This window comes from Amblyomma maculatum, chromosome 11, assembly GCF_055883805.1.
Source record: "Amblyomma maculatum isolate TAMU_Amacu chromosome 11, ASM5588380v1, whole genome shotgun sequence".
Classification (NCBI taxonomy): Eukaryota; Metazoa; Arthropoda; class Arachnida; order Ixodida; family Ixodidae; genus Amblyomma; species Amblyomma maculatum.
In genome coordinates this window covers 35,129,236-35,147,572 of record NC_139354.1, presented here as the reverse complement: position 1 = coordinate 35,147,572, position 18,337 = coordinate 35,129,236, and the positions used below count along the sequence as shown (strand labels likewise).

General features: G+C 43.0%; 1 protein-coding gene across 1 annotated transcript; it reads left to right on the top strand.

Annotated features, from left to right (window-relative positions):
* The first annotated feature begins 2,976 nt into the window (after nucleotides 1–2,976).
* On the top strand, nucleotides 2,977–17,736 carry LOC146173460 (retinol dehydrogenase 7-like). The gene is made up of 5 exons (XM_084585203.1): nucleotides 2,977–3,181; nucleotides 11,605–11,811; nucleotides 13,038–13,220; nucleotides 13,725–13,857; nucleotides 17,316–17,736. Exons 1-5 carry the CDS (start codon nucleotides 2,977–2,979, stop codon nucleotides 17,734–17,736), a joined length of 1,149 nt encoding a protein of 382 aa, XP_084441329.1.
* Nucleotides 17,737–18,337: the final 601 nt, after the last annotated feature.

Here is an 18,337-nt window from a genome sequence, read left to right as displayed (position 1 = left end):
ACGTCCACACACTGTAACACTGAGGTGGATTCCTGGTCACGCTGGAATCCCAGGCAATGAGGTAGTGCATCGCCTCGCCCACGAACTTCAACACCGGGCGCCTGGGATTTCCTGGCCTTATCCACCAACGTGGGACACTACTCTTCACTACAAAAAAGAAATCAACGTTCACTACGACAACATTAGAGAAACTCTCCGTACACTTCCTCTTCCTGATAAATCTCCCACTACCACGCAAATCCGCATTCTTAGACGCATACAACTAAATACACTGCCTACTCCTGCCCGATCTTTTGTATACAGAATCATACATTCTCCTGCATGCCCAAATTGCCCGGAACACTATGCAAACTTGGAGCATTGCATCTTTTCATGCCCTGTCGCCCTCCAATCTCCTCACTTTCCACACCCTCCTCCCCCAACGTGGCGGGCTTGGTTAGCCTCTGACCAGCTGCAAGATCAGTTGGGGCTTGGTGACCCTGGCCCAGGACATTCTTAACGCTTAATGTAATGCGTTAAATAAAGTTGTTTCCTCCTCCTCCTCCTCTGCTGTGCATGGCCCATTTTTTGCAAATTTTTCGCAGGGCATAAAATACATAATTCAGCTTCCCGTTCAAATGAGTGGTTAGGGCTTTGATAGGCATAATTATCTTTCGGAAGGCGTGGTAATTCTGCTTAGACAAAACCAGGTGTATTTTAAATAGAAATAGCAAACTGCATGTGAACGCGTTGATATATTTCTAAATAAAAGTCCTTATTGCTTAGAAAGGAGTAATGGTGATGCATTTACCGAAAGTTTGACTCGAGAGTATACAGCTAGCGTTGAACCAACTCTCGATATCAGTGGTTAAGCTAGACGCAGACTACACCTCCCGACATTCCCGTGAATACCATTGAAAAAGCCATTTTACCTCTACCGCAAAATAGCGCGCGATCGCACTTTCGGTTATCGGCGAACCTCACTTTCCCGCACACTGCCAAGTTTGCGGTTCCGAGTCAAACAAGTTTCTTTTCTAAGTTTTTGTTTTGGAGAGTAAGCAACGATCCGAGCCAATAGGGACGCGTCCCTCTCCCCCGCCCATCCCGCCCATTATCTATTGCATTGATCAATAACGTTTTTCCATGAAATCTGCATTAGCGTGCAGTGCTTATCAATACATAGGTCGCCTATGGCCCTGGCTGAATAGCAACAACGTGTATCGGATATCTCGTTCAAGATAGTATCAAGAGAGAGTATCAAGATAGTCTCTTAATGAGACCGGAAGTACAAAGCCACTCGCGTTCGACGGGCTGAGGATAATCAGTTGTACAATCAGCGTACCAACATTGGCGCCGTGGCCCCGACAAGCTGAAGAACGGATGTGATTGACCCTGTTTTTGGGTCGGTCTCCACTGCACATTTCTATGGATTGGAGAGGTGTCGGATAGAGCATACAAAAAGCCGCGTTGCTATAGCAGTGCAGCGCGGGTTATGTACTTTCAGCGCCCGCCGTTTTGTTTAGTTGACGTCTTGAATGTTGATGGCAAAGCCGAGCAAAAAACCTTGCCCCCCCCCCCCCCCCCCCTCCCTATCTCTCCCACTATCTTGTATTTTGCTTCAGTTATCTTTTGAGTAGAGATTTGGAGGGCGGTTTTCTTGCTCAGTATTTCAGGGTAGGTATTTTTGGGAAATCTTGGGAGTAAAGCAAGCACTAGTAATCTTTAACAAATATAATAAACAAAAACGAAAGAACACTTTGAACTGCAGAATGGGGTCTTTTATGACCCGAATGCGTCTTCTCTAATTTCAGTTATTAAGCCTTTCATATTGGGAAATTTTATTTTCTATGATGTTTAAACCATTCTATTTGGATTGAAACTTGGTAGCTAATAGGAGTTCGTACTTCCTATATTGATGCTTACCTGAATTTGTATATCGTTCAAGCTCAGATAATGCTGTGAGCTCCGAGAGTAGTGACGTCACAGGCCGTTTTGCTGTCATGTGGAAAAGACCAATGTTATTTCTTAGTACTTGAAATGAATATATATACAGTCACAAGGCGAAAGTAGTCTACTGAATTCATGCATTTGCATTGCCTCTGTGTGTAGCTTTTGAGGGCGACGTGTTTAATTTTTATTGTCTCCAGGTGAATCTATACGTATGGCACTCGCACTAGACCAGAGTATTTGTCTGCAGTATTTTGAAGAAAACAAAATGAAATAAATAAAATTCAAATTAAAAACGCCGGAGTTTTAATATGCTCAAAATCATCCGCAAAAAAAAAAAAAATACTTCGAACTGTCGATCTAGATATGTTTTGTCATTTGATATTGTGAACAATAAAGCATCATGAAGTCTACTGGCGACTGTCAAGTGTTATTTTTCCAAGCTGGATTCTGCTACAGAGACATTAATATGGTCTAAAATAATTCGTATCGACTGTCCAGGAAGCAGTACAGAAAAGAGGATATCTGTAGTCCGAATATAGTAGACTCAGAGAGGCATGTAGTCGGGGAACAATAAAAAAATCTGAATGGGGCTGGCAGCCAAACTTTTGAATGCCCATTGTCAAGACGGTTGCGCGATCCGCGACACCTATAGGGACGGCGCAGGCAACCAATCTGCCTACGGGGCGCGAAGCAATCTTGCGGATGCAGGCGCCTTTGAATAATCTCTCCTCGGCCTTTTGTGGAGCCTTGAACGACAATTTATTGAGCTATCTTGGACCGGTTCTCGGCGAAGGCTCTTAATTCTTCCTGTTCAGGCGACCTCTTTTGCTTGTTTAATGGAAGTAACTACCGAAGGACGCAGGCAGCCTCAATAACAGTATAACCAAAAACATGGCCTTAGCGCCACCTATTTCAAAGAGCGTTCCGTGTTTACCTTGCTTTCTCTCTCTTTAACCTTTGGCGTTCTCTTACCGCGCAAAACCATCGCGGACAAAACGAACGGTTTTCATCTGCAGACGACTTCTCTGCTTGCGGTAGGGTGTGGTCATGCGTACCTCTTGGACACTTTTCTTAGCGTTCACGCTGCTCTTCTGGAACTTGTGGGACTCTGTGCCGTTGCTTCGACAAGGCGGATGCATTGTGGGATCCCTCGTCATTATTCTGTTCCTTGCACACTGGCTCTCCAGGCTCGTCTGGAAGGCGCTGTTTGTGAAGCATCTGCACAGCGATGGAAAGTGTGTACTCGTCACCGGTGAGTCTTCCGGGCAGCAGTCAGCTTCCTATGCGCGCCTGAAGAGCGTAGCTTTTAGGGCAACGTGTGAATAAAGAAAATAAACCTCATTGGCTGCACGATCAGTTTACAAACAAAACAAGGCATCCGTCGATATTTACTAAAGTTTGGGAAATACTGAACGAACCAGGCGAACTTCCGCTATCTTGTTCCAATCGATCTCTATTGCCCCCTATACCTCAACATGCCTTTGAAGTTTGAGAGTGTATATGGGTAAGGATTTCTCCTTAAATTTGCGCTCCATGTATTCATAGGCATTTGACAGAATATTGGTTTTAAACCCCTGTGCATATGTGTTTCGAAATCCCTACTTATATTCGACGGTTACTTTTAAAAATAAACTTCATTTTTTTTTTATCTATGGTTACTTATCAGGTAATGCTTTTTTTATTTTTATGCCAGAGAAATAAATGGTAAAATTACATGAATAAGATGTTAAAAAGGACAAAAACTCTTCATTGCCGTGGTTAAAAAAACTAAACAACCTGACGCAACCGATAGGCTACGAAAAAGGCCCCGTAATTTTCTGGGGTGCTTTGGACCGACATAAAGTATTGCAGCGTGCGGAAAACTGCTCCCACTACCTCGTTTAATTTCAATCGCTAGATTTCTCACTGTACGTACTGACAACTCGAAAAAAAAAATTAAAAAAAAAACAAATATTCAACAGGGCGGCTGTCAGGCTACATGGCTGCAGCGTTTGCATCATCTTTTTCAATAACATTGAATCAGTTTATGCAACGTAGCCACTATTGGTTCCTAACAACACCAAAAGACGGTTACACAATAGTTGCATTGCTTTTTACTCAAGCGATAAGGCCGCATTCATAAAAGCTTTTCGAATTAGACAGGGTGAAGATGTTGGCCAGAAAATAAGTATTGTAAGACGCGGTTTCCTTTTAAACCACCCAGGATAAGCGGAGGTCGCCGACCTGATACAGGCGGCTGCTGTAAAGAAGGCTGCGGTATCACATTCCTTCAAACAAGCACGCAGATTCTTCTCTGGCAAGGGGCCAGTCGTTCTACAGCATTAATGTGGTTTAATTAGCTGTACGGGTGCCAAGAGTTAGCCGCATTGCGCCACACATGACAAAACATAGTGCGGATCATTCCACCGTAAGAAAGATACTTACAAACGTAAACTGGCTATCGTTCTCGTAGAGAAAATAATGGCTGAACTATATATTGTAGCCTCACATTTGGTATTAACACTAGGTGTACACTTCAAGAGGCACAAAAAGGGTTGCAGCGTAATGTTTTTGACGAACATTATACCTCCCCTCCGCCTTTTTAAACCCACTTGATCTGCAGCTTAAACCCTGTTGATTAGTGTCGAAGAGTTGAGGCTGATTATTTGAAGAGGTGAATACAGGCGTGGTGAATACTGCGGGCGCCCGCAGAGGAAGGTACGGTCGCGGTGCGGTGGGCTAAACCGAAACAATATCTCCGAAGCTTCCAATCTTATGTCAAGGCTTCCGGACACGTAGTCTGTAGTTATCGGCACAGGAGGGTAAACTAGTTCTCCAAAGCAAGCATTAAATTTGGCCAACTTATCCAATTGGTGCTAAAGTGGAAAAAAAAAAGAATCAAAGAATAAAACCGGCACACTCAACACGAAAATGTAACATCTGCGATGGTGCTTGACAGCCGACTTCTAATGAATATCAATTCTTAGCCGAAGAGGTGTAACTAGAAGTGGTCAGGAAATATTACAGCCGAGTTTTTTGTTCTTTTTCTGAAAAAGCTCAAGTTCATTATGTAACGTTGAGTTATCTTGACTCGCAATTCGTTTTGCAAAAGCAACAGGTGATTAAAATTAAGCACAAGCCAAAAACTAGGTGGCATAATAATGAAAAAAAAAAAATTCGCCCCCCAAGGTGGACGTTAGATACCGGAGGAAAGTATCGGTTCTTTGGAAGCAGTAAAAAAACAAAACAACTGAAAAACAAAACAGAAAGTGTCCACTAAGGCAAAACATTGTTCGAATTCGAACAATTCGAATTCGAAGACTTTGGGTTCCGGTTAGTAATTTACTAACCTGAACCCGAAGTCTTCATCAAAATGTAAAGAAGTCGGTCTATCTATATTTTTCGGGAAGAAGCCGTTCTTAGTCATATTAGTCTTATCAGAAAAAAAAAAGAAATAAAAGAGAAAAGAAGAAGCGCAGCCGGGCAATTCTCCACAGTGTTTAATCCAATATAGAAGAAATGGAAGGGAGTGAAATCTAAATAATAAAAACCAACACAATTTAAAAAGAAAAACAAGGTTTTGAAAGCCAACCTAAGCAAAAAAACATGACACAGTTCGTCCCAATCGCCAACTCTTCATCAGGGATGGAACAAAAAGAAAAGGAAGAATAAAAATTAAAAAAAAAAATATCACCGAGGCCCCACCATCCCGGCAGAAAAAAACCACTCCTCTTTTGTACTTGTAAGCCTGCTTTCATCATTATCTGCTTTAGCCCTGCCGCGGTGGCTCAGTAGTTAGAGCGCTGCTGTAGCCAAGTATGCGGAATTGAGTCCCTGCAGTGGCGGCCGCCTTTCGATTAAGGCAAAAAGCAAGGCTCCGTGTGCTGTCTGATCTCCAGGAAGGTTAGAAAACCCCAGGTTGTCGAAATTCATGGAGCCTTACAATATTGGCCTCGAGATCGAGCAGAGTTGCCACCTTGCGGCTCAGCGGCGAAACCTACTCAGTGTGGATGCGTTTTCGCGTCGCGTGCCAGCCCGCAGTGATTTACGCGCGTGCATGCGGCGTGTACAGGTGTGTTTTGTTTGTTTCGTGGTTCCTGTCCGCTTTTGCTTACCTATATGCCTCTTGCAAAAAAAAAAATGTGAACAGGCTATTACCCCACGCTCTATTTAAAACAAATACTTGTCCGTATCGAGTATGTCATGCTGGATAAGGACATCATCCGTCACGGTCTTCGGCGCTTGAGATCCTTTGACACGCGGTGTCTCAAATGAAGTGGTACTGTCGTTAGCGCCGTATCAAAGCAAAACAGGTCGCTGCCGTCAGTAAAAGTTAATGCAAACGCTCAGAAGTCGCATATTCCCGTTTCTGTTTGGAATACCACAGATACTGAAACATATTCCACCGCAGACTGCTTCATAGCAGAATGCAGTTTGAACAGGCCACTCTGTGCCTGCTATATGCCTTCTGTATGCATGATAGAGTTGTGTGAGTACTTTTTTTTTTTTTTTTTGCTTTTAAATCTCTGTCGCGGTATCTCAGACGTAAGGGCGCTCGACGGCTGATTTCGAGAGCGGGGGATTCAGTCACGACTGTTTTGAAAAGTGCTCCTCTGCTGTGGGATTTGACTGCACATTAAACAATCTCCCGTGGTGAATATGGTGGTAATAATGAAAAGAAAAAATACTACACCAAGACCAGGCTGTGCAATCATCCGTCATAGCCGATGCGCTTTCATGCGTTAAACCCCGTGCCAATATGCTTTTCTTTTTTTTTTTTTCTGTTGAAGGCTTCTGCACATTCGTAACAGTGGTAGTGAGCACATTTTGCTTTAAAAAGATGCTCGAATGTTTGGGAAACATCTTCCCTGCACCTAATTATTCCACTAAATATTGGAAAATGCGCCTAGATCAATGTACTTCAAATCCCTTTTCGTCTAAGTGCTGTCTTCCGAGCAAACTCATCGTTTCTGACAAGGGGATTAAAACAGCTTCATGCGGACTTGATTATCAGTGTTTAGTTAGGGAATAAATACATCTTTATAGTCGCATGATAAGATGACCTCCATTTCTTTCGGAATAGTTTTATATCCGGCACCTGTTTTGGAATCAACCCTGATATTTTACTTCGCATAAGATTTATTCACTGCTCAATAATTAGTGATAAAGAAATCTTCAGCATTTAAAATTGCTTGCCAGAACATGACAGTGCCCATGCGCAATTTATGACGATGTCTTCGAAGCGAGCGGTTCATAGCTTGCACTTTAACGTTACTGAAAAATAATCGCTGATTACCGTAAATTTTGTAATGGGTGTAAAAGTTCTCTCACACGGTGAAATTTATTGGTATTGCAAAGCAAAATAATTACACTACTAATTTACCATTATATATCAACATCACACACATCACAAATCCCTTATATTTTCCTCGGTTTCAGGAAATCATTGACAGTTATTGGCGCATGCAGTAATACACTATTACATTCTATGACAGTGGCCGCAAAAAGCATCCGCGTCTTTGTGAGCTCGGCAAATTTAATCCACTCAGCGCTGTACATGTGAGCAATCAGCTTTCCTTTGCGGTGAGGTTTCCTGTACAGTGTCGGCGTGATCTCATTTTTTGGAATACTTGTGCGTGGTTGTCTAGCAAGAGTTGATGTGCATTTAGTCTAAAGCAACTCGCTATTCAGTACGCTGTCAGTGCTATATTTAACGTGCTTAATCCTCGACTTAAGCACAATATAATGAACCAGGCTTTCTCGATTCATTCTAAAATACTGCAGCTCAGAGCACGAACCTTGTATCTGCGTGGGCTTGACATTAAATTCGCCTGTCTCACTCGCATGAGAAACGCGCACCCTGTTTAAAAGTCGATAAGAAAAACAAAGCTCTCATTAGGCAGGCCAAAGTATTAGGCGCGTGAGCGTGGTACTGCGCAAGAAACGTGCCAAGTAAATTTAGAAGACTGGTGGTTGCATGCCTTCTTTTCCTAAGATCCGCGCTTTTTCTGCTGCATTGGCGAAGTCCTTGGATTTTTTTCTGCAACATTGCAGAAATACTGCAGAAGACACGTTTTTATTGCCAACAAACCCGCCGTAAACTCAGAAGCAGACCTACGCCGCGTGCGTTTCTGCGAGTGCCGCCGGCTGCCGACCACACTACCGGAGCGACGGTGGCACCACTTCTAGGTCGATCTCGCTGCGAATAGCATCTGTGATAGCCCGAGTCGCTTAGGTACGTTGAAGCCACTAAACCAAGCCAAACTATTATCAGCTCTACGTCATGCACTGCAGGGCAAAGGGCTGCACAAATTAACCAGGTCCTGTACGAAGTGTATCCACACAATGCCCGCAAACTTCGTATCTCATCCGATCACTTACCTTTTTGCTGCCACCTGCTGCTCTTGCATCCCTCGGACTTAGTCTGTTACCTTTAGCTATCATTGGTGATATCGCGATCGCTCTTTGCTTACCTTCTTGATTGCCGCTTTAAGGTCAGTGACTCGAGATTATCATCTGGCCGATTCAATGCACTTCTCATCTCACAGCGTTGTAGCAATCGTTTTCTGTTTCATATGCTTTCTGCGCTGTCCATAATTTAAGTTGAACTCTTTTCGCTATCCACTACGGTTCTTTCTCAAAAGTGCGCAACGATGAAGTACAGTTGTTATATACTTTCCACTTAAAGGAGTACTCGCAAACTGGCGTTCATGACCTGTTAGTACTTGATAAACACACTCCATCCCACTCTTATTAGCCTAGTGCTTTCCCTATCATGCCTCGGTATGCAGTCCTAATTAAGTATACGTATTGCCTTATCACTTCGCATTTCTCACTGCTTATTATCAATAGCTGTTTCCTTTGAACACTTTATAGCCACTTGTAATTTCTGCATATTATGTGTTAGGCCTACTGTTCTGCTATGCTTATCTAGTTCATTAATCATTCCTTGCCCTTTGTCCCTTGAATTACTTAACAAGGCAATGTAATCAGATATTCAAAGCTTACGGAGGTATTCTCGATTAACCAGCTCCAATGTTTCCCAATTGAGTCTGAATACTTCCTCTAAGCAAGCGGTGAATATCTCTGGAGATACGGTGGCTTCTTGTCCCACACATTCCTGATGGTTATTTTATTGGTTCTTTTTATTCTTTTTATTATGCCTTGCAGCTGCTATAGAATATCGTATACAGTACTTTCATATAGGGCTCATCTACGCCCTGATTTCGCATTTCCCATATGACTGCTGTTTCCTTTCAATCAAATGCTTTTTCAGAACCCATGCATGATATGCCTTGGGGTTGCCTGTATTCCGAACAGTTTTTTATTGCCATGTTGATAGTGTGGATATGACCTATTCTCCCACTGGTCGGTTTATAATTTTTTGAGCCACCAATACTTTCTTTCGAATCGATAAAAATAATATCACCGTTTTTTGAAGCTTCCAATACTCTTCAGGTCATGAGGATATGCGTATACAAGGTGGCCAGCTTTTCTAGCTCGATCTCTCCACTGTCCTTAAATAAGTCTGCTGCTATCTGGTTTTACCCAGCTGCTTAATCTCTTTTCATTCCTTTGAAGACATTCTTTACTTAAGTCTTCGCTACCTATGGAACGTTTGATTGCCTTGTACTGCTGCCTCTTTTATTATCGTTCGCAATGCTTCAACTACTGTGTAGATCATTGCAGAGCTCCCCTACAACTTACCTGTATTGGTAATGGTATTACCTGCCTTATCCCGTGGCGCTTACATCTAAAAATTATTTCATGTAATTACATATAGACCGCTTCAAGGATACCGCCGCTCTTTAGAGCATGCTGATATTTATCTGTATGATAATTCTTCCATGTGTCGGTTAATTACACTTGTTCATTACATATGCAGCTAGTCTCTCCTATATGTTTGGTTGGACGCTTTCATGTTATGGCGTTTCTGAACCAGGTGTCTTCTATTATTAAATCTATTCGGCCTAACTGTCCTACCAACTCTTCAGTTGTATTTGTCACATTATCTATACCTCTGTACAAGAATCAGCTTGCTCTGTTAAAGCCGAGCATCTGTTCTACGGCCAGATACCGAACTTCTCCAGCTTCCCACTTACAGGTAATTCGTTGATGCGCTGATTTCTTATTAGCCTTTACAATTACTTCTTCAAATATAGATTTTCGACACCAGACCATCCTGTTGTCACCATATTACTTCTTTACGATAATATCCACGTACTGGAAAATGCTAAAATTAGAGTCACGTGACACCATAAAATCTATGTATTTCTGACTCCCCATTCAAAATTTTCCATGATGTTCACTTCTAATTCATGCTTCTTCTAAATAACGTATTTACTATTCGTAATTTACCTTGTTCACAAAACTCTACTACCCCCTCCCCCCCGCCCCCTCTCCCACTACCTCTGCGCTATTACTAAATCCTATGCTATATTGTCTTACGGCCTGGTCTCCAGCTTGCTTCTTGCTTAACCTGGCAGTGAAGTCGCACAGCAATTGACTGTAATGAGTTTTAACTCTGCACATTTCAGAATCTGTGCTTCATATAAGCTTTCGAGTACCTAGTCTTGACTACTACAGGTAAGTGGTTAGGCTTGTATAAACTTCAGTGCATACCTCTAATTAAGCGTAATTGCGATAGTGATCACTCTCTATGTTATGCTGTAGAGTTAGTCAGTGTTGTATTTATTCATTTTCCTGCCAGAAAGTTCATAATATCTATTTTGAAAAAGCAGCAGGCAACTGTAGACAGCTCTGAAAGTGACGCTAAATCAAGAAACATAAAGAAATTGAGATGTACGGTGCCGCCAAATCATACACTGCACTTTTTAGTGTCCTGCCATAGCCCCTTCAGATGCATTTGGTCATTTTGTCTTCACTAGCTATAGCTTCGATCTCTATGGAGATAGCTGCAGGGCTTAAAAAAAGCCAGTTAGGGATATTTGTACTAGCGGTAATATTTACTTAGAGCGATGAGAAAAACTTTGATATGATGTTTTACTAAGATACCAAACTATAACGTCGAAGTCGAAATATGTTTTTTCTAAATGAGTACTTGAGCAAACAAAAATAGATAGTAAAATGGCATGTGACAAAATCTCTCAGCAACACAATTGCGTCGATCTCCTCCTAGCTACCTTTCTTGATGCGTCCTATTTATTGCTCCAGCTAGCGTATCAAGATTGCGAAATTTGTCAGAAACGTTCAAAGGACTGCACACGCCAAGAATTAATTACCATTTATTAAAAACTATATTAGCTGTATTTAGGCCTTGATGACTTTGATGGGTAGAGCCCCTCGTACAGGGCCTTGGGATTGTTCCGGTGATATTGGCCGGGTAAATCATTCTTCTTTGGTCTTCCAGGTGCACGCTAGATTGCGCTGGTTCCCACTTTTTGGTTGGTGTGGTTTTCATATTGGGGAATGCCATAATGTGAGCTTCGCCATGCTATGGGATGAAATGTCTGTCCATCCCTCACCGAAGGCAGTTGCACCGTGTCTGGGTAGCATAAATTTTGCCCAAAACGAAAGCTGGTAAAAAGAGGTGAAAGTAATAGTGTGACTGCGAACGTAATGTCGGAAGAAGACAAAGAAAAAAATGAAATAAAAAGGCAGTAAACTTTGAAAAAAGAAGTGTTTCTTGTGTAACCTTGTTCTTCTCTTAACGTCTTGCATTTTTTTTTTCTTCAGGTTGCGGCAACGGCATTGGGTTCGCAATAGCCAAGCGCCTTAGCAGTGAGGGTTTCCTGGTATTTGCCGGGTGCCGCGACTCTCAATGCGAGGGTGCCAAGGAGCTCAGCACACTCAAGAACATCAAAGTTTTGCAGCTGGACATAGCCCGAGACGAGCAGGTTGAGGAAGCCTTGGCCAGTGTGAAGAAAGAACTCGGACCTCGGGGTAAATGGTGTCTACCTTATTGCTTAATCTCCTCAGCCCCCTCGCTTTTGCAGAAGCGTGGTACAGTTGAGTGACCTTCATTAGTACGCAAAGAGAGTGGACTTCGTGGAAGTTGCTTTCCGAATTCTGTACCTCGGTCATACCTCGCAAACAAACAAAAAACAATTGAAATAGATTGCGTATTTCTGCCGGTTACGCAACGTTGTAACAAACAGAGAGGATACAAGACACTCGTGCAGCAGATATGGAGACGTTCAAACCACACAGTGCTGCAGCAAAGAAGAATATAAGTAAAATGAGGAGCTCGTTATGGGGATGCTTACAAAGGAAGCTGATTTTATTTTTGGTGCTGATCGATGGGAACTAATAAAGTAATATTTGCTGATTAGCGTACCGATGTCCTCAAATCTGGGAATTGCTTGTACCTGGTCGTTTTGGTGTATATCCACGAGGACATAAGAGCGCAACAGTGATACATGTACGTAGAAATGCAACCGGACGAGTGCTCCTGCCCTTCCCTGTTCTACGTCCGGGTTCCTTTTTTGCGCCCCTGTGTCTTGCTGACGTCTAATATTACAGCCTTAATGCTACATAGGTAGCTTAATTCGGTGAATTATCACGCATCTCCTTTCTCCCCGTTATATATCACTGTCCAAGTGACAGTTGCAGTACCACAGGGCGTTTCAGCTCCACCGCTATGGACAAGGACGGCGGTGACACACTCTTTCAAGAGGATAGATCTCATGCAAAAACTAATACCTCGCCAGGTAGACCATTAATCAGCCGTCACTATAGCTAAGTTGATAGAGCACTGGAAGTGAAAATAGGAGTTCTAGAGTTCAGATTCATGCAGCGGCATGTGGTTCGTTTTCTTCTTGTTTTAGTTAATTATCTCAACGAATACTATATTACTTCATATTGATAAAAACGAAAAAGTCCCTAATGCCTTCCTTGGTATCAGGGGCTTTCAGCTCTCCTTGTATGTAACTCAGTGTTACTGGCACACAACGATAGGTATAAAGTTCACATAAGTCCGATTCGCATATCACTGAATAGTGCTGTAAATATTCAATTGGGGTTTGATATTTAAAGGGAAAAAAAACGAGAGAGCGTCTGATACACAATTATAAGATATAGAATATGTAAAGAAGATGTTTACTCATGATGACGCAGAGTTTACCCGGCCGATAATAATAAAGTATGTTATTTTTATTTCCCTCTGATAGTCCTCTGGGCCGTCGTAGCCAACGCCGGAGTCCGCAATGACGGCCTCCTCGAGTGGCTCACGATGGACAGCATCATAAAGATCTTCAACGTCAACGTCTTTGGAACTCTGCGAGTGACTAAGAAGTTCTTACCGATGCTTAAGAAGAGCAAGGGACGGATGATCGTCGTGAATAGTCCGTTAGGTAAGAATGAGTTGCGCCACAGAGCGTATTCGATAATTTTCTGGAGGCAAAAGTTACTCGTTTTAGAGAACAGCCGAAACAAGTTGTTTGGGAATTTGTCTTCAATAAAATTCAGTTCTCATTTCATCTAGAAGCCCCCGTTTCACATAGAACCTTCTTCTGTTTTGCTTTTTCTAAAATAAACAATAATCGAGCGGATTCCGTATCTTGTGTTCCATGACACACACACACACACACACACACACACACACACACACACACACACACACACACACACACACACACACACACACACACACACACACACACACACACACACACACACACACACACACACACACACACACACACACACACACACACACACACACACACACACCTCACATTTATTTTAATTGTTAGATACATGTACATGGTTATTGGTATTACAGAAGGAGGTCCCAAAGAATGTTTGTGAAAGCAGCGCAATGGTGTGACTGCATGTTAATGCTTTTTTTTTCTCAGGGCATACTACGATGCCAATGGGAGTTGCATACAGCATGACAAAGTATGCACTGGTGTCGATGGTCGACGGGCTTCGTCGAGAGTGTGCAGGAAAAGGCGTCGACTTCATTAACATGGAGCCGAGCGCATACAAGTGAGTCCTTTTCACCTAGAAATTCTGAACGCTAAGCTGAGAAGATTTTAGCGCCGTTAAGTTGTGCACGAGATGGTCTAATAACAGGCGAACTAGAGCTGCGCCGGCTAAGCGCTATGTGGGTATTATAAACTAACCAGAAGGCACAGAAAGCTGCATGGAAGACAAGGCATGTAAAAAAAAAAGGATGCAAAATGGAAGTGTGCATGTGTATTAGCTAGTGTAATACAACGTTGACATGATCATATTTTAACTAATCATGAGCTACATGTAAAAAAGAAAAGCACCCACGAGTGATACATTTTAGGTCTTAGCATGGTCGGGCATAGAAAAGATTTTACGACGCATATTTAACCGCTAAAAACCTATTACCAACCAAACAAAAGCTCCCAAATCTTTTTATCGCCCATTCGCATTGGAAATCAAGCCCCGCATCGTCCATTTACAGAGAACGGTCGGATAACAAAATTGTAGCAGTCGTGTAGGCGTGCGGAGGTTATTATGCCATGATATTTAGTGGCATTGCTCAATACTTGAAATTGTCACTGCGCAGGAATTGTTAAGCAGCCCATGATAATTGTCTACAGTATACGGAATAAAGCGCGGCCTAATAGCGTTCGAGAATCGTTTTCTATTCACGTATATTTGTCGCCTCAAAATGTTATAATCTTTGTGTTGATTCCAGTTACAACGCCAGCCAATTATAAGCTTGAGGTAAATGCGAATACAGCCAAGCTAAATTGATGTGTTAGACTGAAAGATTGATGTGTTTATAGAAAGGAAAGGCAGAGAGGTTGGCCGGAAAGTTGATCATGTGACCCGCTACTCTGCACGAGGTAAGAAGTAAAGATGAATGAATGAATGAATGAATGAATGAATGAATGAATGAATGAATGAATGAATGAATGAATGAATGAATGAATGAATGAATGAATGAATGAATGAATGAAGCCGGTATTTGATTGAAGGGATGGCTCTCGGCCGCTGCTTGAGTAGTTAGGGAATAAGGAGGGATGGCAGCGTAGCTTCTCGTTTCTTCACGGTTCTTCAAGCTGTTTCTCGCTGCTTGCCATGCTACCGATCTGCGCTTTGTACGTCGACCTCTCTCACACTACTCGAAGCATGCCGCTCTCACTGGTATAGGTGGCAATGACATGCTGTATTGCGGTGCTTTATAGATATCTGTTGTGCTAGGGTGGGTACGTCGTCATGTGGAATATGCGCAATTTTGTTCTTCCTCGTGAAAAAGATGCGCATTGCCATATGAGATGTCTAGGTCTGCTGTACAGCGTTGCTGGCAGTGGGTGCATTTGTTCGGTTTGCGTGTTTCGTGCCTACCGACAAACCACTTGACAAGTATGTGTGGTGTGTAGGCTGGGTTTGCTATTACTTTGTTAAGAAATATCTCTTGTGGTCGAGTGAGCCGTTTCGTATTGTCAAACACCGGCGTTGGTGTTGTTTCATATAGAGAGTCGTGGACGATGCGTTGAGAAGGAGTGTGACATAATCGTATTCAGATATGTGGCGCAAACAAACACAAACACATATCTGAATACGATGATGCACCAACTAGCCCCTCAAGGCGTTATTTTGAGTGTGACATAAATATGCAGGCATGGTAAGTTGATGTAATGTAATTATAAATATTTGCATTAATCATTATAATAATTTATTCTCAGTAATGTAACTTAGTGTAAATTAAATTATCACATAAATATATGATAATTAACGCTGTCATGTCTGCTTCCCGTTCGTTACGTACATCGTTGTCAGCTTGATAACCTCTCTTTTCCTTTGCAACGAACTTCGTCGCACTGACCGACCACCCGCATTTCGTCTGTATTACGACCTCCACACTCGTAGGTGGTGTCGGCAGAAATGTTCACACGAAATGTCTTCAGTAAATATCCGAAAAAAGTCTACGTCCTCCGGAAATCCAGTCACTATCCTTTCGATGCTCAGCCAAGCAATCTGTTACACCTTGTCGTTGGGCTCGTGAGAGACAGATCGTAATTCTCATTGTCTAGCGTGAGGATGGTAGTAGCGACGAATATGACGATGCAGGTAGTGATAGTAATAATAATGGTAGTAACAATCATAATGCCCTGCAGTTGCTAATAATGATGGTAGTAGAGATGACAATGACGTTGCAATTGTTGATAATAAGGTTAATAATAATATTTGGTTCACAGGAAATGAAAGACGCAGTATCTGTCACACTTGTTCTGTTGATACCTGAACCACGCCGTAAGGGAAGGGAGGAAGGCGGGAGTGAAAGCGGAAAGGTAGAAAGAGGTGCCGTAGTGGAGGCCTCCGGGGTAATTTCTACCGCCTGGGGATCTTTAACGTGCACTGACATCAATCACGCAGTACACAGAACAGGATGATAATAAAGTTTAGTTTGGTTTCTGGGGTTTATCTCAAAGCGATTCAGGCTATGAGACGCCGTAGTGAAGGGCTACTGAGTACTTTCGACCACCTGGGGTACTTTAACATGCACTGACATCGCTCAGCCCACGGGTCCCTAGCTTTTTGCCTCCATCGAAAAGTGACCGCCGCGTCCGGGACTGGATCACGCATCCTTGGGCACAGTATAGTCGAGTGCCCTAACCACTGCACCACCACGGCGAGGTAGTTAGTAATGAGGTTAATACGATAATAATGATGATGAAGGTAGCGATGACAATGCCAATGCAGTTTCTGAAAACAGTCCTATAAAAATGCATTCTCACTTCCGCTCTTAGGCAGACTTAAGAAAAGGCCTGTAATTTTTTTTTTTTTTTACCGCAGAAAACATATCATTAACGCTTTTTGCTCTCTAAACTATTCTGCTTTCTTTCTCTCTCCTCCTAATACATTGACCAATGCCACCCCACACTCCCAAACACGGATCCTCTATTTGTTGGCAGTGTGATTAGTATTTAACATTCCTCTAAAAACTTCGTCGTCGAAAAATCTTGCAGCGTCTGGCGAGTCGTCTTCATTAGAAATCTCTTATTGGTAGGTGTGGTGTGGGACGTCATCAGGGCATGTTATCTGAACGGGTTGCCAGGTGCTCTTGTCACGGGCAAAGCCAAAGGCGGTGACGGGCTCGATGCCACCTGCCAGCTGCACTTGATTGCGTGGTGACGTGCCTGTAGGAAGCTCAGCATACCAGATTGGAATGGCTCCAGGAGACAGTGCCGCTTGTGTCTATACCTTAGTGGAAAACTCCCACAACCATAGAGGGCGACAGCGGAAGTATGTTGCTGAAGATTGAGAATCATTGTGTGCTCAAGCTCACCGGGCGCGACGAACAGCAGTGACGAAGGAGTAGAACTAGGTCCAGAGGACACGAAGTTTAGTTCCGTCACATGCCTAAGATGTGCTGTGATGAAATGTCCCCTAACTTTTTTTGTTTTGGTTTGCATAAGCACATTTTGCTTCCCTGCGATTTATTTGAACTTCTTCATTCACAGAACGCGGATGACGGCCACCCTCGGCGACCACAATATGGTGCGGAAAGATCTGCTGCAGCAGTCTCCGGAGGTCATGGCTGACTACAGCGCTGACGAAATCAAACGATGGTTGGAAATGCCGAGGCAGTTCTTTGACGTCATCGAGAGGGACAACCTCGACGAAGTTGTGGATCAAATCGTGCTAGCAATCTGCGAGACTGATCCAGAGACCTGCTACCTTTCACCATGGCGGCTCGGCAGCTTCCTGTTCTACGCACCTCGAGTACTTCCCACAGAGCTTGCCGATTTAGTGATCGGAGCCACCGTAAAGCTTCTGCCTATAGTCTCCCAATTTATTAATTTCAAAGCAAAGTTAAGTGCATCTGAAAGAGGGTCTCTGTTGCGTAAGAAGCCTTGTTGTGAGGACAGATTTACATCCTAGATTTTTTCGTTCATCTTTGAAAGGGAAAGAGCATGTAGATAGGAAGGTGCCAGTACATTGGATTGGTTGGTCGATGCCTACGTATGGGGCAAAAATAAATACACACACCGAATCATTAGCATCTTACTTTGCCAGAATTGACATCTTCAAGTTTTCCTTTTTCCCGCGCACCATAACCGAATGGTAAAGCTACGGTTATCATCACTTCTTGACATTCATCATCATCATCATAATCAGCCTGACTGTACCCATTGCAGGGCGAAGGCCTCTCCCATATTTCTCTAATTAACCCGGTTCTGTGCTAGCTGCAACCACTTGACCCCTGCGAACTTCTTAACCTCATCCCAAAATAACGGCTTGAGGGGCTAGTTGGTGCTGCATCGTATTCAGAAATGTGGCGCAACAAACACAAACACAAGAGAAGATACACAACACACGCGCACATGTGCGCGTCTGTTGTGTATCTTCTCTTGTGTTTGTGCTTGTTGCGCCACATTTCTGAATATCTTAACCTCATCCGCCCACCTAACTTTGTGCCACCCTCTGGTACGCTTTCCTTCCCTCGGAATCCAGTTTGTTACCCTAAGCGACCATCGGTTAT